The sequence below is a fragment of the Grus americana genome, chromosome 23 (assembly GCF_028858705.1).
Source record: "Grus americana isolate bGruAme1 chromosome 23, bGruAme1.mat, whole genome shotgun sequence".
In the NCBI taxonomy this organism is placed as follows: Eukaryota; Metazoa; Chordata; class Aves; order Gruiformes; family Gruidae; genus Grus; species Grus americana.
In genome coordinates this window covers 1,309,262-1,324,923 of record NC_072874.1, presented here as the reverse complement: position 1 = coordinate 1,324,923, position 15,662 = coordinate 1,309,262, and the positions used below count along the sequence as shown (strand labels likewise).

The 15,662-nt window shown below is 64.1% G+C and overlaps 2 protein-coding genes across 2 annotated transcripts in view; both read right to left on the bottom strand.

Annotated features, from left to right (window-relative positions):
• The window catches only part of RIMS3 (regulating synaptic membrane exocytosis 3), a 128,342-nt gene that overhangs the window by 67,998 nt on the left and 44,682 nt on the right, over positions 1-15,662 (bottom strand). The window lies entirely within an intron of this gene.
• COL9A2 (collagen type IX alpha 2 chain) lies at positions 898-15,384 on the bottom strand. The gene is made up of 32 exons (XM_054802287.1): positions 15,211-15,384; positions 13,263-13,337; positions 12,367-12,402; positions 12,210-12,272; positions 10,747-10,800; positions 10,440-10,475; positions 10,186-10,209; positions 9,990-10,043; positions 9,610-9,663; positions 9,354-9,401; positions 8,995-9,051; positions 8,426-8,479; positions 8,069-8,122; positions 7,299-7,352; positions 7,014-7,067; positions 6,873-6,926; positions 6,632-6,685; positions 6,306-6,359; positions 5,971-6,024; positions 5,732-5,776; positions 5,493-5,546; positions 5,067-5,120; positions 4,935-4,988; positions 4,214-4,285; positions 4,086-4,121; positions 3,801-3,845; positions 3,541-3,573; positions 3,057-3,203; positions 2,414-2,468; positions 2,145-2,333; positions 1,883-1,960; positions 898-1,532 (listed from the first exon to the last, which is right to left on the bottom strand). The coding sequence occupies exons 1-32, from the start codon at positions 15,382-15,384 to the stop codon at positions 1,327-1,329; spliced, it is 2,175 nt and encodes a 724-aa protein (XP_054658262.1). The 3' UTR covers positions 898-1,326.

Below are 15,662 nucleotides of genomic sequence, written 5' to 3'. Positions count from 1 at the left end.
CTCGGACCTGGCCCTTGCAGGATGAGCCCCCTCCAGCTGAAGCACCCCCCGGGGTGCTGAGCCCCGTCCCACCGCAGCCCCGTTTTGGCTGAGATTTGCGGGTGGCAGCGATGGCTGGGTCCCTCCTGCGGCACAGAGCAGCCTTTCCCACCGCCTCTCCCCGGGATTTGTTACCCTGCCAAGCCGAACATGCTTTGCTAATAAACAAAAATTGATTTTTATTTATCTTACAAAGCGAAGCCCCATTGCTCCTGCCGCACAGCTTTAATCCTTTCTGCCGTCGATGGCAATAATGAGAGAGACACCTGCGGATCCTGTTAGAGCTGCAGGCCTCCTTTTTAACTATTAAGAGATCGATACCTTTTGCAATGCTGCTAATAGTTTAGTGGCCCGCTTGATTGCGAGGGGGCTCGGGTGGACTTGGTCTTATTTGAGGGTGCCCGATGAATTTCTGGCAAATTTGCTCAGCTTCTGACACGGGGGGCTCAGGGGAGGCAAATTCCTCTGCACGTTTGCAGTGGTGCAAGAGGGGAAAAAAGGACCTTTTGCTTAAGAAACTTATTGAGAGGCTGAAATCGTCCCCAAGGATGGGAATGAGTAATTGAGACACCCAATAAGGGGCTTGAAACAACAGGAAAACTAACTTCAGCCCTCAAATAATAACCCCCCCCCACCGGTATAGTCTTGGTTTGATTCAAAGAAATCAACGTGTCATTTCAGTTTATTAACAATCCATCTCATTTTTATTTTCCAGTTTTTAAAAAGTTGGTGTTTTTCTACTCATAGTTATAAAATAATCCTATTTTACAAAGATTTACAGCTCTGTGAGTGCCCAGCAGTGAACGAGGCTGGATCTGGCAAGTCTTTAAATAATCAAACCACAATTTTTGTTTTGGGTTGGTTTTTTTTTTAAAAAAAAAAAAAAAGGACAAAAGGGAAATCAGCAATGAGCCAATTCAGCACCAAGCAGGACATAACAGAGTAAGAGGATTTGTATAAAAGACAATTTATTTCCTTGGGAAGGGGCACAGGGAGCAGAGGACGGATAGAGGGGGCAGGTAACGAACCCCAGTAACGAGGACAGGACTCGGGGTGACTTCTCTTTATTCTCCCCCGTCCCCTGGGCTGTGGGAGGGGGGTGATACCTACACCAAATTAAATTCCCGAGGCTGCGTCTCCCCCCCCGGCAGCTGCCCCGAGCCCAGCGCCCTCCCGCAGCCGGGACGGGCAGAGGTCGCTCCCTACGGATTTGCAGTTTTCTGGTCTCTTTGCTGCCAGCCCCGGCGTGGGTTTGCCAGCCGGGTCTGCCGCGGTGCCGGTGCCTCCTCAGTAGACGGGTCCCTTGACGGCCCCCGGCTCCGTCAGGCGCGCGGCAGCGTACGCCGAGGCTCCCAGGCAGGCGGCTGGCTCGCAAAACCCTGGCAAGCCGGTGGGACCGGGCAAGCCCGGCCGGCCAGCCTCTCCCGGGGAACCCGGCACGCCACGCTCCCCAGCTTTGCCGTCGAGTGCGTGGCCGGGGATGCCGGGGAGACCTGCAACGGGAGCGTGGCCATCAGCGGGTACGTGCATGCTGTGCTTGTGGGTGCTGAGCCCAGCCTTTGCCGGAGCAGAGCAGGGACCAGGGCGTGGGAAACTGCACCGGTGAGGATTGGGGTTGCGTTAGCAGAGCGGCGCAGTGAGCGAGCGATACCGAGGGGCCAGGAGGCAGCAAAGGGTGCTGCCTCCAGCTTGTGAAGTTGGAGATTTGCGCAATGAATCTGGGCAGGTTTGCGAGGATGGGCCAGAAGGTCCCAAGCCGCTGCTGGGTGCGTCATCGCCAAGGGGCACGGGGGCTGCGGGGACCCGCCGCTGCCTGCCCTGTGTCGGGGGTAGAGGGACTTACCTGGGATCCCCGGGGGACCCGGCATGCCTGGGTGGCCACGACCAGCTTCTCCTCGCTCGCCCTTCTCACCTCGCTTCCCTGCGGGGAAAGAAACGGGGGAACAGCTTGCTGGGGCCGCAGCGGGAAACACGGTCCCGGGAGGGGAGGGGGCCGCCCCTGCCCAGGGACTGAGGCGAGGGACGAGTGTGGCAGGAGGAGGCAGGGTCAGCCCCGAGGAGGATTTTTGCCCGTCACGGTGTGGGTATGGCCACCCACCGCCTACCTTTAGGTCCTATGTTGCCGATCTGCCCAGCAGCACCCAGGATGCCGGGGACGCCTCGAGGTCCCATGGGTCCGTGCGGGCCCTGCTCACCGGGTGGCCCTGGGGGACCGGGGGGTCCGGGGGGTCCCATGGCACCGACTCCACCCAGGGCTGCTCTCTTGGCGCTGACCGCCACCTCCGCCAGCTGCTCTGTAGGGCAGAGAGAGGCCGGTGTGGGACGGGACGCGGTGCCAGCCACGCGGCCGGAGGTGCCTCTCTCACCCCCTCACCTTGCAGCATCTTCAGGACCACGTCAACGATGTGCTGGTCCCCAGCGTCCCGGCCCTGCCAGCGGTGAGAAGAGGGACATGCTGTAAAGGGAGATTGCTCCTTCTGTCCTTATCTGCACCCCTAGAGCTGGTCCCATCCTGCCCCCTCCTGCCCCCCCGGTCCAGAGCACCTCCCCACACCTGATGCCACCTTCCCAACCCTTTTTGCTTCCCGTCTGGTCCCAGTACCAGCGCTGCAGCCCCGGCTCACGCCATGCCCCACCATGCTGCAACGTCCTCATGGCGCTTTCTGCAGCCCCGTTTCGCAAGGCTAAAGGAGGCTTATAGGGAAAAATTCTGTCCCCTGGGCGGGCCGTAAAGATACATATTGGAGCTAAACCTGCTGCTGGTGCTATATACAGTGAGAAATAAAGAACTCTTCTAGAGAGGTGGGAACCCAGCTCAGCCCTCTTGGAGAGCTCATGGGGGAGCGCTCGCAGGTCCCGAGCGGAACGGCAGCCGTTTCCCAGAGGAATTGTTTGGTAAGAAAAGGTCGGGGGCAATTCAGCTGCAGAGCTGAACAAGCTGATGGTGGCAGCCCCCAGGTCACCACCTACGCGGTGCAGGAGGTGAGGAGGGGATGTGGGGTGCTGGGGGTACTCACCGCTACGCCCCGCTGGCCGGGCATCCCCGGCACGCCGCGCTCCCCGACGAGTCCTCGTGGGCCAGGGGGTCCCGGGTAGCCTCGCACGCCGGGTGCACCTGCATCCCCCGAGGGGCCGGGGAAGCCGAGCTCACCCTGGATACCTTGCTGCCGTGGGGATGGAGAGCGGTGTCAGGATCAGGGAGCTCAGCCCCATCCTGAGCACAGGGGCTGCACCCTGAGACCCCAAGGACTTCCAGTACCAACTGCTGCAGCTGGGTTCTGAGCCCAAAACAGGGTCTGAACCCGATTCCAGGGCTGAACGTGGTCGCTGAAGCCCATCGCCAGTGAAAATACTTTCCCAGGTGACCAGCGTGCCGCATGCAGCAGCTCCGGGGAGCACCGCTGCCTTTGTCAGGAGGATCGCCTCCAGCTGAGGGTCCCGCAGAACCACCCAGCGCAGAGGTGCAGGGAGCCCCTCGCTCCCAAACCCCCAGTCACTCACCTGTCCCTTTGGCCCCGGCTCGCCTGATTCACCCTGGGGACAGAGGACACAAAAAACGTGATGGGGAGACAGCACGAATTTGGAGCTACAGCTGCGGGGGAGGCACAGGTACCCCCCGCCCCGGAGCGCCCCGCGGCTGTGCTGGGGTGCAATGCTGCGGTGCCCGGGGCCAGGCCAGGCAGGAGACCCCAGCACAGGCAGGGACCCACATCCAGCCCACGTTCTTCCACCCCACCCAGGAACCATCTGCAGGGACCCACCTTCTCTCCTTTCAGCCCTGCGAGGCCATGAACACCGGGGTCTCCCTAGAGGAAAGGCAAGGAGAGATGTGACCCTTCACCGCCAGCACCCGCTTCCTCCGCAGCCGCTTTAACCCCCTTTCCAACTGCCGCACTCGACCGGGACGCTGGGGGTTATCGACGGAGAAAGCGCCTGGTGCCAGTGGGTGTCAGCCCCCTCCAGAGATGGGTGCCAACTCTGTTAAACATGGGCGTCAGTGATTCCCCACCGATCCCCCAGCCCAGGCAAGAGGGTGCTGTACTCACGGTGCTGCCTTTGGGGCCAGTTTTCCCTGGGGAGCCCTGGAGAAAGGAGAGGGGGGGGGATCAGCTCAGCGCAGCTTCCCTGAGCCGGACCCCAGAGCAGCCTGTCCCCTGCACCCAGGAGCACTCACCTTGTCTCCTTTGACTCCCGGCAAGCCTTGGGGTCCTGGGATCCCCGGTGGACCCTGCTCACCCTTGGGCCCCTGGAGATCGAGGTAAGGGGGAAAAAAAGAGAAAAATGAGTGAGAAGAGCCCGTGGGAAGACCCCACTCCCCCATTGGAGCATCCTCTCCAAGGAAAGGAGATGCACGGGCAGTTCCCCATCCCCTCCAGCAGCTCAGTCTGCCCCGCAGCATCCCAACCTGCCCCGAATCCGGCCTTTCTGGGGCCAGGGCAGAAAGTGATGGAGGAGCCTCCCCTCCACCGACATAGAGGGGGGCTTCGCCAGGGACAGGGCCCTGGCCCCCAGGAAGCCAGAGGGACAAAAGTCACTTTTTGGCCATTTTTCCACCCCGGGAAAGGTTCCAAGGGGGGCCGGGCAGCCTCCCTGCTCTCCCCGGGCTGGGAGGAATTCTTCTCCCGGCTGGGGCTGCAAACCCAGCGCGGCCCCGGGACCGCTAATCCCCGCGCTATTTGCCCGTTGGCTAATCCCTCGCCCGGCAGCCAGGCACAGCGGGACGGGGCGCGTGACCGACCCCGGCCGTAACCAAATGAGAGGTCCGTGCAGGCGGTGCCAGCTGTGCCCCCAGCTGTGCCCCCGTCCCTCCTCCCCAGCGCACACCCGGGGCTGAGCATCCCCAAGCCATGGCGAGGCGAAGCCCGTTTCCCAGCCCGGCTGCGGGCGCGACTCACCGCTTTCCCCTGCTCGCCGGGGGGGCCCACGAGGCCGCGCTCGCCCCGGTCACCCTGCGGAGACCCGGGAAGAGAGAAGGGTCAGGAGCAGCTCCCGGCACCACCGCAAACCCCGCGGAACCCCGGACTCACCTTCATCCCGGGGACGCCCTGCGGTCCCTGCTCACCTCGAGGTCCAGGTTCACCCTAAGAGGGGGGCAAAAAAATAAAAACCAGACCGGCTGCCTCTCTGTCGCATTCACATGCCATCATCTGCCCTTCATCCTTCCCCGAGGGACGCATGGCCCCGTCCTCGTCCCCTGCAGCCGCACGAAGGGCTGCCGCTGCACCGGGTGGCCAAGGAGGTGCTGGGCACGGGGCGGGAGAAGCGGCCCCAAGGGCTTCCCCGTGAGGGAGCTGCTGCGGGGGCAGAGGAAGAGGAGGGTTTTGGGGGGGTGGGGGGTGTAAAGTGCCCAACTCTGCTTTCTGTTTGACAGCAAATAGGGAAAAAAGAACAAGAAAGAGCGCGCGGCCCCCAGGCTGTGCCCGGGAGGAACGTGGTGACATCGCTGTACTTACGATCTGCCCCGGGGCACCGGTGACGCCAGGCTGGCCCCGAGCACCCACTTCGCCCTGCGAACAGGAGGCACAGGCGGTTCAGGGACAGCGAAGACAGGGGAGGGGACGGCATGGGGACAAGGCTGCGCGCTCAGGGATGGAGTGCGGAGGCTGCCGCAGCGCCGTGCGGGGTGAGCGGGGCTGGGGGGGACACATCACGCTCCGAGGGGTGACCCTGGCCCCAGCTGCCCCAGACCCACCTTATCTCCTGGGCCACCTTTGCTTCCTGGCTGGCCTGGCAAGCCCTGCAGAAACAAAGCCGGGATCAAACCCTGTGCACGGCACCGCAGGCAGCGACCCTACCGGGTCCCCGTGCCCGGAGGCAGCATCCCTGCTGGGCGCTGGCCCTGCACCCTGGCACAACCCAGGGATGGGGGTCCCACCCCACAGGTAATGGGGTACCAGCCTGGGCGAGGGGATCCCATGCTCCCGTACTCACAGCTTGGCCCCGGTGTCCCGGCAGCCCTGGGCGACCAGCCTGTCCCACGCCGCCCTGCGAGGGACAGAGAGACTGTTACTGCATGGCGGAGAAGGGTGCAGAAACGGGGTGTCCACGGGTGGGACAAGGGAATCCCGGCCAAAGGGGGACACTGTCCTTGACCCCACGGGGACAGCCACCTTCCACCAGTCGGGAGATGCCACACCAAGAGCCAGGACTGTATGCCATTTGCCATCCCCATCATTTCCAGCAAGCACTGGTACGAGGGCAGCGTGTGCCTGTTCCACGCTGCCGGCACAGGCAGCACCCAGCAGCCCCCACCCGCGGCAGCTCACCTTCACGCCTGGGATACCCGGGGTGCCATCTTTGCCGTCGATGCCCGGGAGACCCTGCAAGAGGGGGAAAAGTCACTCGGTCTGACACCTCTGAGAGGGACTGAAAGGCTCGTGGTGGGGGCAAAAAAAGGCTGGGAAGGGAAAGGAAAGCTCCAGCCCTGCGTGGAGCAGGGCTCCCAGCACAGCCAGGCGCTCCCAGCCCTGCGCTGAGCCGGGCTGTAGGGACGCAGCGTGGTCCCAAACAGGACAGAGAAGGACGGAGAGGCCTTCTCCTTGCAGGGGGCTCAGCAGTAGGTGGGGGCACGGGTGCCGCTGGCTGTACTTACATTCTCCCCCTTGGGGCCGATGTCTCCTTGGGGCCCCCTGATGCCACGGCCACCCTAGAGCAGGAGAGAGCAAGCATTGTTGGTGCAGGGGATGGAGCTGGGAGAAGGAGGAGATGCCCTTCGAGGGCACCCCGGGCAGAGCCCCTCTCCGTGCCGGGGAGTGGGGCCGAGCTGGGGAAAAGGAGGCATTGACATGGCACGGGGCACGGCACCGCCCTCCCCGCGTGGGCAGGTTACCTACCAGATCTCCCCTCTCCCCAGGGTCCCCAGGTGGTCCTTTGGGGCCTTCCCTGCCCTGGAGGGGAGAAAGATGGGGACTGAGCAGCAAAGCATGGGGTCCCTGCCCGTCCCGCAGCCCCCGGGGATGAGGGAGGGCACTCACCGGCCGCCCGGCCGCTCCGATGGTCCCAACCATCCCCTTGTAACCAGCAGGACCCTGCAGAGAGAACACGGCGGGGGTCAATTCCTCCCATCCCAACCTCAGCCCCCAGCCCCCACTAGCAAGAGGCAGCGTACAGCTCCGCAGGACGGCCCACCAGCCACGTTAGCGATGCTCCGGGGAAGCAGCCTCCAGCCTGGGAAGCATCGCCACGGCTCAGCCCCAGGGAGCTGGTGCCCCTGACCCCAGAGCCAGGCACGGCCGCCCCTGCATCCCACCGGCACTTACCGTCTCGCCCTTGGGTCCTGCCATCCCCGGGTAACCCCTCAGGCCCTGCGGTCCCTGCGGGGAAGGAAACAACAGCCGGCTTAGCTGGAAACGGCCCCAGGAGCAGCCCAGGGGGAAGCCGCAATTAAAGCAAAAGCCGGTACTGGAAATCGGCCGGTTTTGCCAAACGCGAGGTATTTCAGTCCCGCCACTCGCTCCTAATTCTGCAGCCCCCCCCACCAGGCGCTTTTCCAGCTGTCAGTTCGATAACAGCAACGGGCCCAAACTGGTGCTGCTTCCCCCACCAAAGCTCTTGGCTTCAAAGCGGTTTTGCCCTTTCCTGGACCGAAGGGCTCAGCCCGTTAATTACTTTTCATCTTCAAAGTGCTCGGCAAGCTCAAACGGCTTTAATCCGCACGTCCCCATGGTGAGCTGGGCACTGCAGCCCCCGATCAGGTGGGGTAAGGGGGGCTCGATGTACATGAGCAATTCGTCCCCAGCCGCTGAGTTAGTCACGTTAACGTGCGCTAACAACCGAGGTGCCCGGGCCAGCACGGACCGTGGAGGTCTCCGTTGGGATGCGGCTTTGCCACCCTCCTGGCAGCGGCTCCGTGGCTGGGAGGAGGGAGATGGATGGGACGAAGGTTTCACTCCGGTCCCAGCGGTGGGTCCCCGGGAGCAGGGACACACTGATGTCCCATCCCTGGTGTCCAGGGCCAAGCACAAACCAGCCGCCCCCAGCCCCTGGGGCACCCGGGGGGCAGAGCAGCAAAGAGAAATGAAAACGTTACCGGAGGGCCTGGGACGCCTTGTTCTCCGGAGACGCCAACGTCACCCTTGGGGCCCTGGGGAGGGATGGAGAGGAGAGAGGTGAGTGTTGGGGTGCAGCGGGGGTCAAACCACCCTGGGGATCCAAAACCCCCTCACCTGGGACCTGGCAGGGATGGGGATAGGTGCGTGTCCCCAGGGAGCCACCGTGGGAAGACCACCCTTCCACCCTCCATTTCCCAGCCCCGGATCTCCCTCCTCCCTCTCCCTCCTCTTTCTTTCCTTCCCCCTTTCTCTCCCCTGGCCCGCTGCCCTCCAGTCCAGCCCCAGCGGCGGGCACGCCTGGCTCCTTCTGGGAAGCTGCCGGAGAGCTCACTCACCTGCCTGCCCTGCCTGCCGGGCTCCCCGAGGGCACCGGGGCGGCCTCTGTGTCCCTAAGGGTGAAGAGGAAGATCATGAGCATCCCTGGGCAGAGCAGCAGGGTCGAGGCAGAGTCCTGATGGCCACATCACCTGGAGCCACCCGGGCCACAACATCCCACCCTGGGGTGCCCGCTGGTGACGTGGTGGAGCTCAGCATCCCACTGGTGACGTGGTGGGGCTCAGCATCCCACAGCTGTGAGGGCGTGCGGTCGGATGCCCGCTGGGTTTAACCCTCCGGGATTTGCAGCGGAGGAGCTGGGCAGTGGCATGGCTGGAGCTGGGGCTTTGGCACGGGGTGTCACCCCCCGGGAAGGGGCTGGCAGGAGCTGGGGAGCCACTGGGGACCTCTCCCACAGCGCCTTTTCCCCCAGGGCTCTCTGTGTATGCATGTCCTTGTGCTCCCAGAGGAGCAGAGCGGCTCCCGAGCTCCCCGTGCCTCCAGACCGGGGAAGGCTCCTCCGGTCAGGCACAGCATGCTGGAGGAGATGGTCCCTGTTCGCTCCCTGGCAGCTCCAGGGTTCCCTTACCTTCAGTCCCTGCAGTCCCTGGGGACCCTTGGGACCTGGCGGGCAGGTGGTCGGGCACTGGTGGGGAAGAAGAAACACGGGTTGAGTCGGGGAAGGTCCCAGATGCTGCAGAGAAGCCGTGCTGGGAAGGACGGGCTCCCACGCTGCGCGGCAAAGCCGGGCTGCGCAGTGACACAGGGGACCCACCGCTCGCAGCATCGTTTCGGCTGGGACTCTGCTCCCCCCCCCCCCAACTCTATGGGCCCCCAGTTACCAAACTACACTGGTGGCTGTACTTCAGGCCAGGGCAGCGCGGGCTCTTCCAGCTGCCGTTACCCTGCAAAGGCCTGCTGAAGGGACAGGGGAAGGGCGGCTCTCACCAAGAAATCCGCGCTGCCTTCCAGTCCTTGGATGTGTCCTGGGGGGCCCTGGAGGGAAGGAGACCGTCAGCATCCACGGTTTAATGTCAGCACTATTTTACAGGGGGGGTGAACGTTACACCCGGGAGGGAGGGGAGCAAGGCACAGCGTGGGAGGTGCGTGCCAGAGCCCCAGTCCTGGCCCCAAACCTTGGGCTGAGGGGCTGGGGGACTTTTTCCCTCCTGCAGAAAATGCTGATGATTGGGGAGATACTCACGGGTTTCCCTGGAGGGCCTGGGGGACCTTGCGGGCCATCGGGTCCAGGGTCACCCTAGGAAAAAACAACCCCAGGAAAGGAGGTTTAGGGGTGGGGAGGCGGCAGGTACCGCTGGAGCCAGGGTGGAGAGGGGTGATGAAGCACCAGAGACCCAGGCTGTCACACTCAGGCATCCCCCAGCCGTGAGCTGGGAGGGGATGGACAGTGCTGGGCGAACGGGCTGCAGGCACAGGGTCCATCACCCCTCCGTCCCCGCCGTAGGACCTTGCTCGCCCATATTACAGGGTCGTCCCCGTTTACCCCAGGAGCCCCGAAGTGCGGAGAAGCGGATGCTGGCGTGAGGAGGGGAGGTTTTCCCGCATCCCCTCCTGATTCCTCACCTTGGGTCCCAGTGCTCCGATCTCTCCAGGAAGCCCAACCTGGCCTGGAAGCCCCTTAAGGAGAAGAGAGACATTCACTGAGTGAGAGAGATCGAGCCCTGAGAGCCCCCCTTTGGGGGTGCTGAGATGTGAGCTCTTCCAGCACAACCCAGAGCGGGGGCCCGGCCACCCACAGCCCCACAAGTGCAGCACTTACGGGTGGTCCTGGCAGCGAAGGGCCCTGCAACAAGAAGAAAAAGACAATTGGTTGAAATTCTCCAAACCCCCTTGAAACCACCAGCATCCCTGCCCTGAGCAGGACAATGCCCACGCCACCACCAAGGATGTGGATGGGGGGGCTAAGGCTGGATCCCCACTCTGCTCCCACCCCGCTCGTGGGTGCTCAGGGAGCGGGCGCTGGAGCCAGGAGTGGGTGCATCACCGGTGCCCGCGGGAGAGGCAGATACTCACGGGGAGCCCCGGTGGCCCTGGGAGTCCGGGCTGGCCCTGCCGGGACAGAAGGGGAGAGTCAGGAGCCGAAATGGGAGGGTCTGGCCCCACCGAGCCCCTCTCCGCTGCTGTGTGAACTGCCAAAATTCACCCGCCCCGGACCCAGCCTCGGTGCCCCCTCGTTGCCAAATACTCCATCACCCAATTCCTGCATCCGCGCATTCCCTCCGTGGCGACGGGGCTGGTCCCAGCCTGGCCAGGCCCCGCGGGCTCCAGGAGGGGAGGGTGGGAGCCCGGAGCAGCTGCCCCGGAGCAGCCCCTCACTCACTTTAATTCCTGGCCCACCGATGGGCCCTGGCTCCCCTTTCGCTCCCGTCAGGCCCTGCAAGAGGAGAGATGGTGGGAGATTATTGCCAGCATTTCTGCTCTCTGGCCCGACGGTTTTGCTGCGGCTCTTTCCATCACGAGGGGCTGAGGGTTTACTGGTGGGGAATTCATGCTCGTCGCTGCTGCGCACATCACGCAGCAAACCCGGAGGTGCAGCTCGTACCTGGACCCCAGCCCCGACGGCACAGAGAGCCTTGCAGCCATGCTCCACAGCCCCCGCGAGCTGCCCGGCTCCGAGACCCCACGCCGGGGCTCGGCAGGGACCCTGGCACCGCAGGGCACATCCAGCACACCCAGCCCTGGCAGAGGCATGGGGGGAGCTTGGTCTGTCCGTGATCCCGCTTCTATCAGCTCCGGGTCACTGCCCGGCTCCCCCGTCCCCCGCTCCAGTGCAGGCGGGGGCTGCGCCTGTGCCGGGGTTTGGATCCCTGCAGCTGATGGCTCGAGCTTCACCCACGGGCTAAATCCTGCACGCTGCTGGGCACACGGGGACGGCGTGGGTGGAGAGTCCCTCGCTCAGCCCAGCTCTGCTCAGCATCCGTATTCAAAGGAGCTGAACTCTTCTGCAGGCAGATTAGCCTGGATGAATAATGCATGCTTGTAATGACAGTTATTATTCTATTCATTTATTATTGAAGAATAAACCCCAAAAGGTTTATGAAGCACCATCCAGAGACACAAAAGCGCAGCCTGTAGCTTGGGTTTCCTTCTGATGAGCGGGTCAATGCCCGACGCTCGCAGGCGCTTACCGGTGCAGCGCTGCGCTGGGGCTGGGGGGCAGGCACCCAACCCAAACCTCCCCGGGGGCCGTCACGCACCCCTGCGCACCCCGGCCGGGGGAGTCTGAGGCCAGGAGCCGGCCGGCGAGCATCAGGGCATCAAGGCAGGGCAAGGAGGCAGCTCCGTCCCCTTTCTGCCTGCCGCCTCTGCCCTGGCCGTGCTTCTGCCAGGGAGGGGACAGCGGGGGAAGTCACGGACGTGGGTGCCGGGGGGTGGCTCCGGGGGGTCACAGCATTGCTCCAGATTCATTCTGGAGGAAAGGAGAGCTGAACCAGGGCTCAGGACAGCAACTGCAGTAAAGGACAAGGAAAAGCCTTTTTTGTGTTCTGGGGTGTGGGTGCCGCGGCTTCGCTGGCACAGCTCTCACCCTGCGTGGGGCGGAGGGGGGACGCGCTTTCGGAGCCGGGGCAGTGGGAGGGGGTGGCAGCAGCCCTGCCTGGGCTCTGCCTGCGTTTCCTGCTGTGGTTCAAAAGGTACTTTCAGCTCCCGCACGAAGGGATTTTGGCACTTTCTTAGGTGCGACCGAAAAGGATCCCTGTGCCGGGGAGGAGTTTGCTGAGACCCTGCTGGGACCCGAGGGCTGCGGCCGGGCATGCTGCGGGGGGACAGGGGGTCGGTACTCACGTCGATGCCCGGCTTCCCTGGGGGTCCGTCTGGACCGGGGGCTCCGGGCTCGCCCTTGGCACCCTTTAAAAGAGAAGAGGCATGGGGGCAGATTGAAAGGAACTCCTCCAGAAGGGGTGAGACCGTGGGTGAGCTGCGGGGAGGGACGGGTACTCACCGGGGACCCGGGGGCTCCGGCAGAGCCTTTGTCACCCTGGGGAAAGGAAAGAAAGATATAAAAAGGGGTCTGTGACCCCGCGGAGCCGGGCTCAGCAGCGCGGGGGGCTCAGGACCTGTGTCTCCCATCCACCTCCCCAAGCCGGAGCGAGATGCTGGATCCCCCAGCGCAGCAGCCAGGTCAGGATGGGGCCGGCGTTGAGAAGGGAGGGCTGTGCTGGGGTTGTGGGAGGGCTGCGGCCGTTCTGGGTATAAATAGCACTAAAATAACTATTGGAGAAAGGGTCCTTTCTGCTGGGGCACAGATCTCCCTTCTGTTCAGGCTCCCTCCCCACAGCCCCGGGGAGGGTCTGGGAGCCACGGACGCCCGCCACAGCCCTTGGCCACATCGCTGCTCTGTGGGCACCCAACCCGGGTGTCCTGCTCCCCGCCACACCCCCAGCTCCCCCTCCTCGCTGGGCATCTCTGGGCTGATCCCTGCACCGACCCCCCCCCCGAGCATCCTCTGCTGCCAGGACAAGGGTGCCCCGAGCACCCTGCACCCAAACCTGCCTGCCGCTGTGCTCCCCAAAAAGCATCTCAGGCCCCATTTCCCAAGGCGGTCAGGAGGCAAGGGGCTGCTGTCCTGGGGAGGTGGACGGAGCTGCGGTGCAGGAGCTGTGCTGCCCCAGGCCATCGCTGCTGCCCAGGGCCACCGGCAGAGCTGGGGAAGCTGGGGATGCCCCGTCTGCCCCAGCCAGGGAGCAGCACCATGCGGGAACCGTACGGCATCGGCACCCCTGCCCTCCGCCGAGCCTCTGCCCCGACACAATGTCCCTCTTTGTGCTGCGGGTCCCCTCCCTCCCTCCTCCCTCCCTCCCTCCAGCCTGCACAGGTTCCCGGCCGTGCCGTACTCACGTCGATGCCATCCGCTCCCGGCACTCCTGGGGGACCAGGGGGCCCTCGTGGGCCGGGCTCTCCCGGTGGCCCTCGCTAAGGGAAAAGAAAACGGGACCCACGTCAGGAAGGAGCAGCCGGACCACGAGAGATGATGGTGGTCAGAGGGAGCCCAGGGCACGGCGCTCGCCGCCGACATGTGCTGGGGACCCGTCTCTGGAGGGCTGGGATGCAGCGAGCACCCCAGGGCATCAGAGCTCTGCCCCTCCCCACGGGCCCCGTGTCCCTGGAAAAGGCACAGATGGAGAAACCCGGGAAATCTCCCCCCACCCTGGCACGACCAGCTCCCCGCTCCCTCCCAGGTTTCTGCCCCATCGTTGCTCCCTCCTGCCCTGGTGCCCGCGGGGCTCCTGCCCTGGCCGGGTCTCGACAGGGTGATGGCAGCGCTTGGCCCCTCTCGGCACGGGGTGCAAGCCCAGCACTGGGATTTCCAAGAGCACCGGCAGGATTTAGGTGCCCAAAGCCCTGGTATGAAACGGGGACCCCGAGCCCCTCTGTGAGAGCACTCCTGCCTGCGCCGGGCTGGCTGCCTGCCTGGCTGCCTGCCTGCTGCCCGCAGCACCGCTCCGCAGCATCGCACAAAAGCGCCATTCAGCCGGCCCCGAGCAGCCTGACCCCAGCTCTGAGGTTTGCACAGGACTCCGCAGGAGCAGCTTTGCAAAGAAATCTCTGTTATCCTAACGGGGCGCTTGCGGGGAAGAGACTCCGATCCCCGAGACTGAACCCCTGGTGTTCCTGGAAATGAAAACCAGACGGGCTGGCTGGAGCCGCACGCCTGCGACTCCTGCGCCTTTCCAGGCTTATTTATTTTAAAGTGAAGCGTATAAGGATGAGAGGTGTTGCTGGTTTGTTCACAGAACTAGGAGAGCCCCGGCTTCGCCTTGGAAGCAAACCCCGCGGTCGGGGTGGGAGCGAGCACCCGTACCGGGGAGCACCCATGAATGGCACCTTTGTCCTGCCCGAATGATTTCCAAATGGTTCCTTGTTCCAAGAGCTCCCACGTCCCCCGGCAGGATCCTGCTCCCCTGGCCAGACCCTGCCACCACAAGCCCACGGGCGTCCCAGGGGGGCTGGTTTAGGAAGGCAGCTGCTCCCCCAGCTCTCTGTAGCCGGGCTGTCCGTGCCGGCAGGGAGCTCAGGAGCTGCATGGGCAGATTTTTCCCAAATCTGTTACAAAAATCTGATTTTGGGGGTTGCAGGGGAGGGAGAGTTTTTCTCTTTTCGAGTGTGATCCCAGGAGGATCACTGCCTGTCCCGCTCACCCCGAGGAGCGGAGGGACACCTTCTCTTCCTTCTCTCTGATTGATTTTCTCCTGCCCCTGGGTGAGTCCAGAGGCACCTCCGGGACCCCCGGCCCCCAGCTCCTCCACCACCAGCATCCCTCCCCGCAGCCCCTCGGCAAGCCCCTGCACAGCCCTGGGAAGGACAGAGCCCCCCGCAGCCCCGCTCAGCCCCCCGCAACCAGGCTCCGCAGCACGTCCAGCAAAGCAGCAGCAAATAAACATTTTCCCAGGTGATGGGGGGGCGGAAGATCTGGCGGCTGCTGGGGAGGGAAGCAGCAGAGTCTCCCCGATTGCTGCCCAAAGGGGAAAATAAAACTGAACTTGTTTAACTAACAAGTCCCAAACTCCAAGCCGTGCAGCCCAGCCCTGTCCCCGTCCCGCGGGGCTGGGGGCAGCTTTCGGCACAGAGAGGTCCCCGGTGGGTCGGGGCTGTGGGGGCTGCTCCCACCCCCCACCATGGGACCTTCCCGGGAAAAACCGAGCAAAAGGTGCTGGGAAAATAAGCAACAAGTCCCAGGGGTGCTCAGCACTGCAAGCGAGCGTCTGCAATGGGGGGAAACGGGGACCGTCCCCTCTCTGTCCCCCATCCCAGCCCGGCGCGGAGGGGGACCAAGCCGAGGACTTACAATCTGGGCCAGGCAGAGGCAGGCGGCTTGGAGCAAGAGCCAGAGCTGGAGAACGGGGGAGCAGCCGGCCATGGCGAGGGCGGCCGGCACCGAGCGGCGGTGGCCTCGTCTCAGGTATGGCAGCAGCCCCGACTGCACAGCCGGACACCGGAGGAGGAGGAGGAGGGGGCTCATTAATATGGAGCAGTGGGATGAGGGCAGGCGGGCAGCCCTGGCCCCCCGCCCCCCCCGGCTCAGGTGAGCCCGTGGTTATTTTGGGCTGCACGGCTGGATGGTGCCGGAGGATTTGGCACGACGGTGCTGGAGGATTTGGCACGAGGGGTACAAAGGGGGTTTAATGCAGACAAGGGGCTGGGAGAGGAGGAGGACGAGCTGGGGGGCTGCTGTCGGAGCTGCATGGTGAGACCCCAGCCAGGACATCTGTGTGGGCACCCCCAGGAGTGCCAGGGTGT

Coding starts and splice junctions, on each gene's coding strand:
- COL9A2 (XM_054802287.1), bottom strand. CDS start 15,384: ATGAGCCCCCTCCTCCTCCTCCTCCGGTGTCCGGCTGTGCAGTCGGGG. Junction 12,403..13,262: donor CGGGAGCGGATGGCATCGAC/GTGAGTACGGCA, acceptor TCCTTTCCCCAG/GGTGACAAAGGCTCTGCCGG. Junction 10,044..10,185: donor CTTCGCTGCCAGGACCACCC/GTAAGTGCTGCA, acceptor CTTCTCCTTAAG/GGGCTTCCAGGCCAGGTTGG.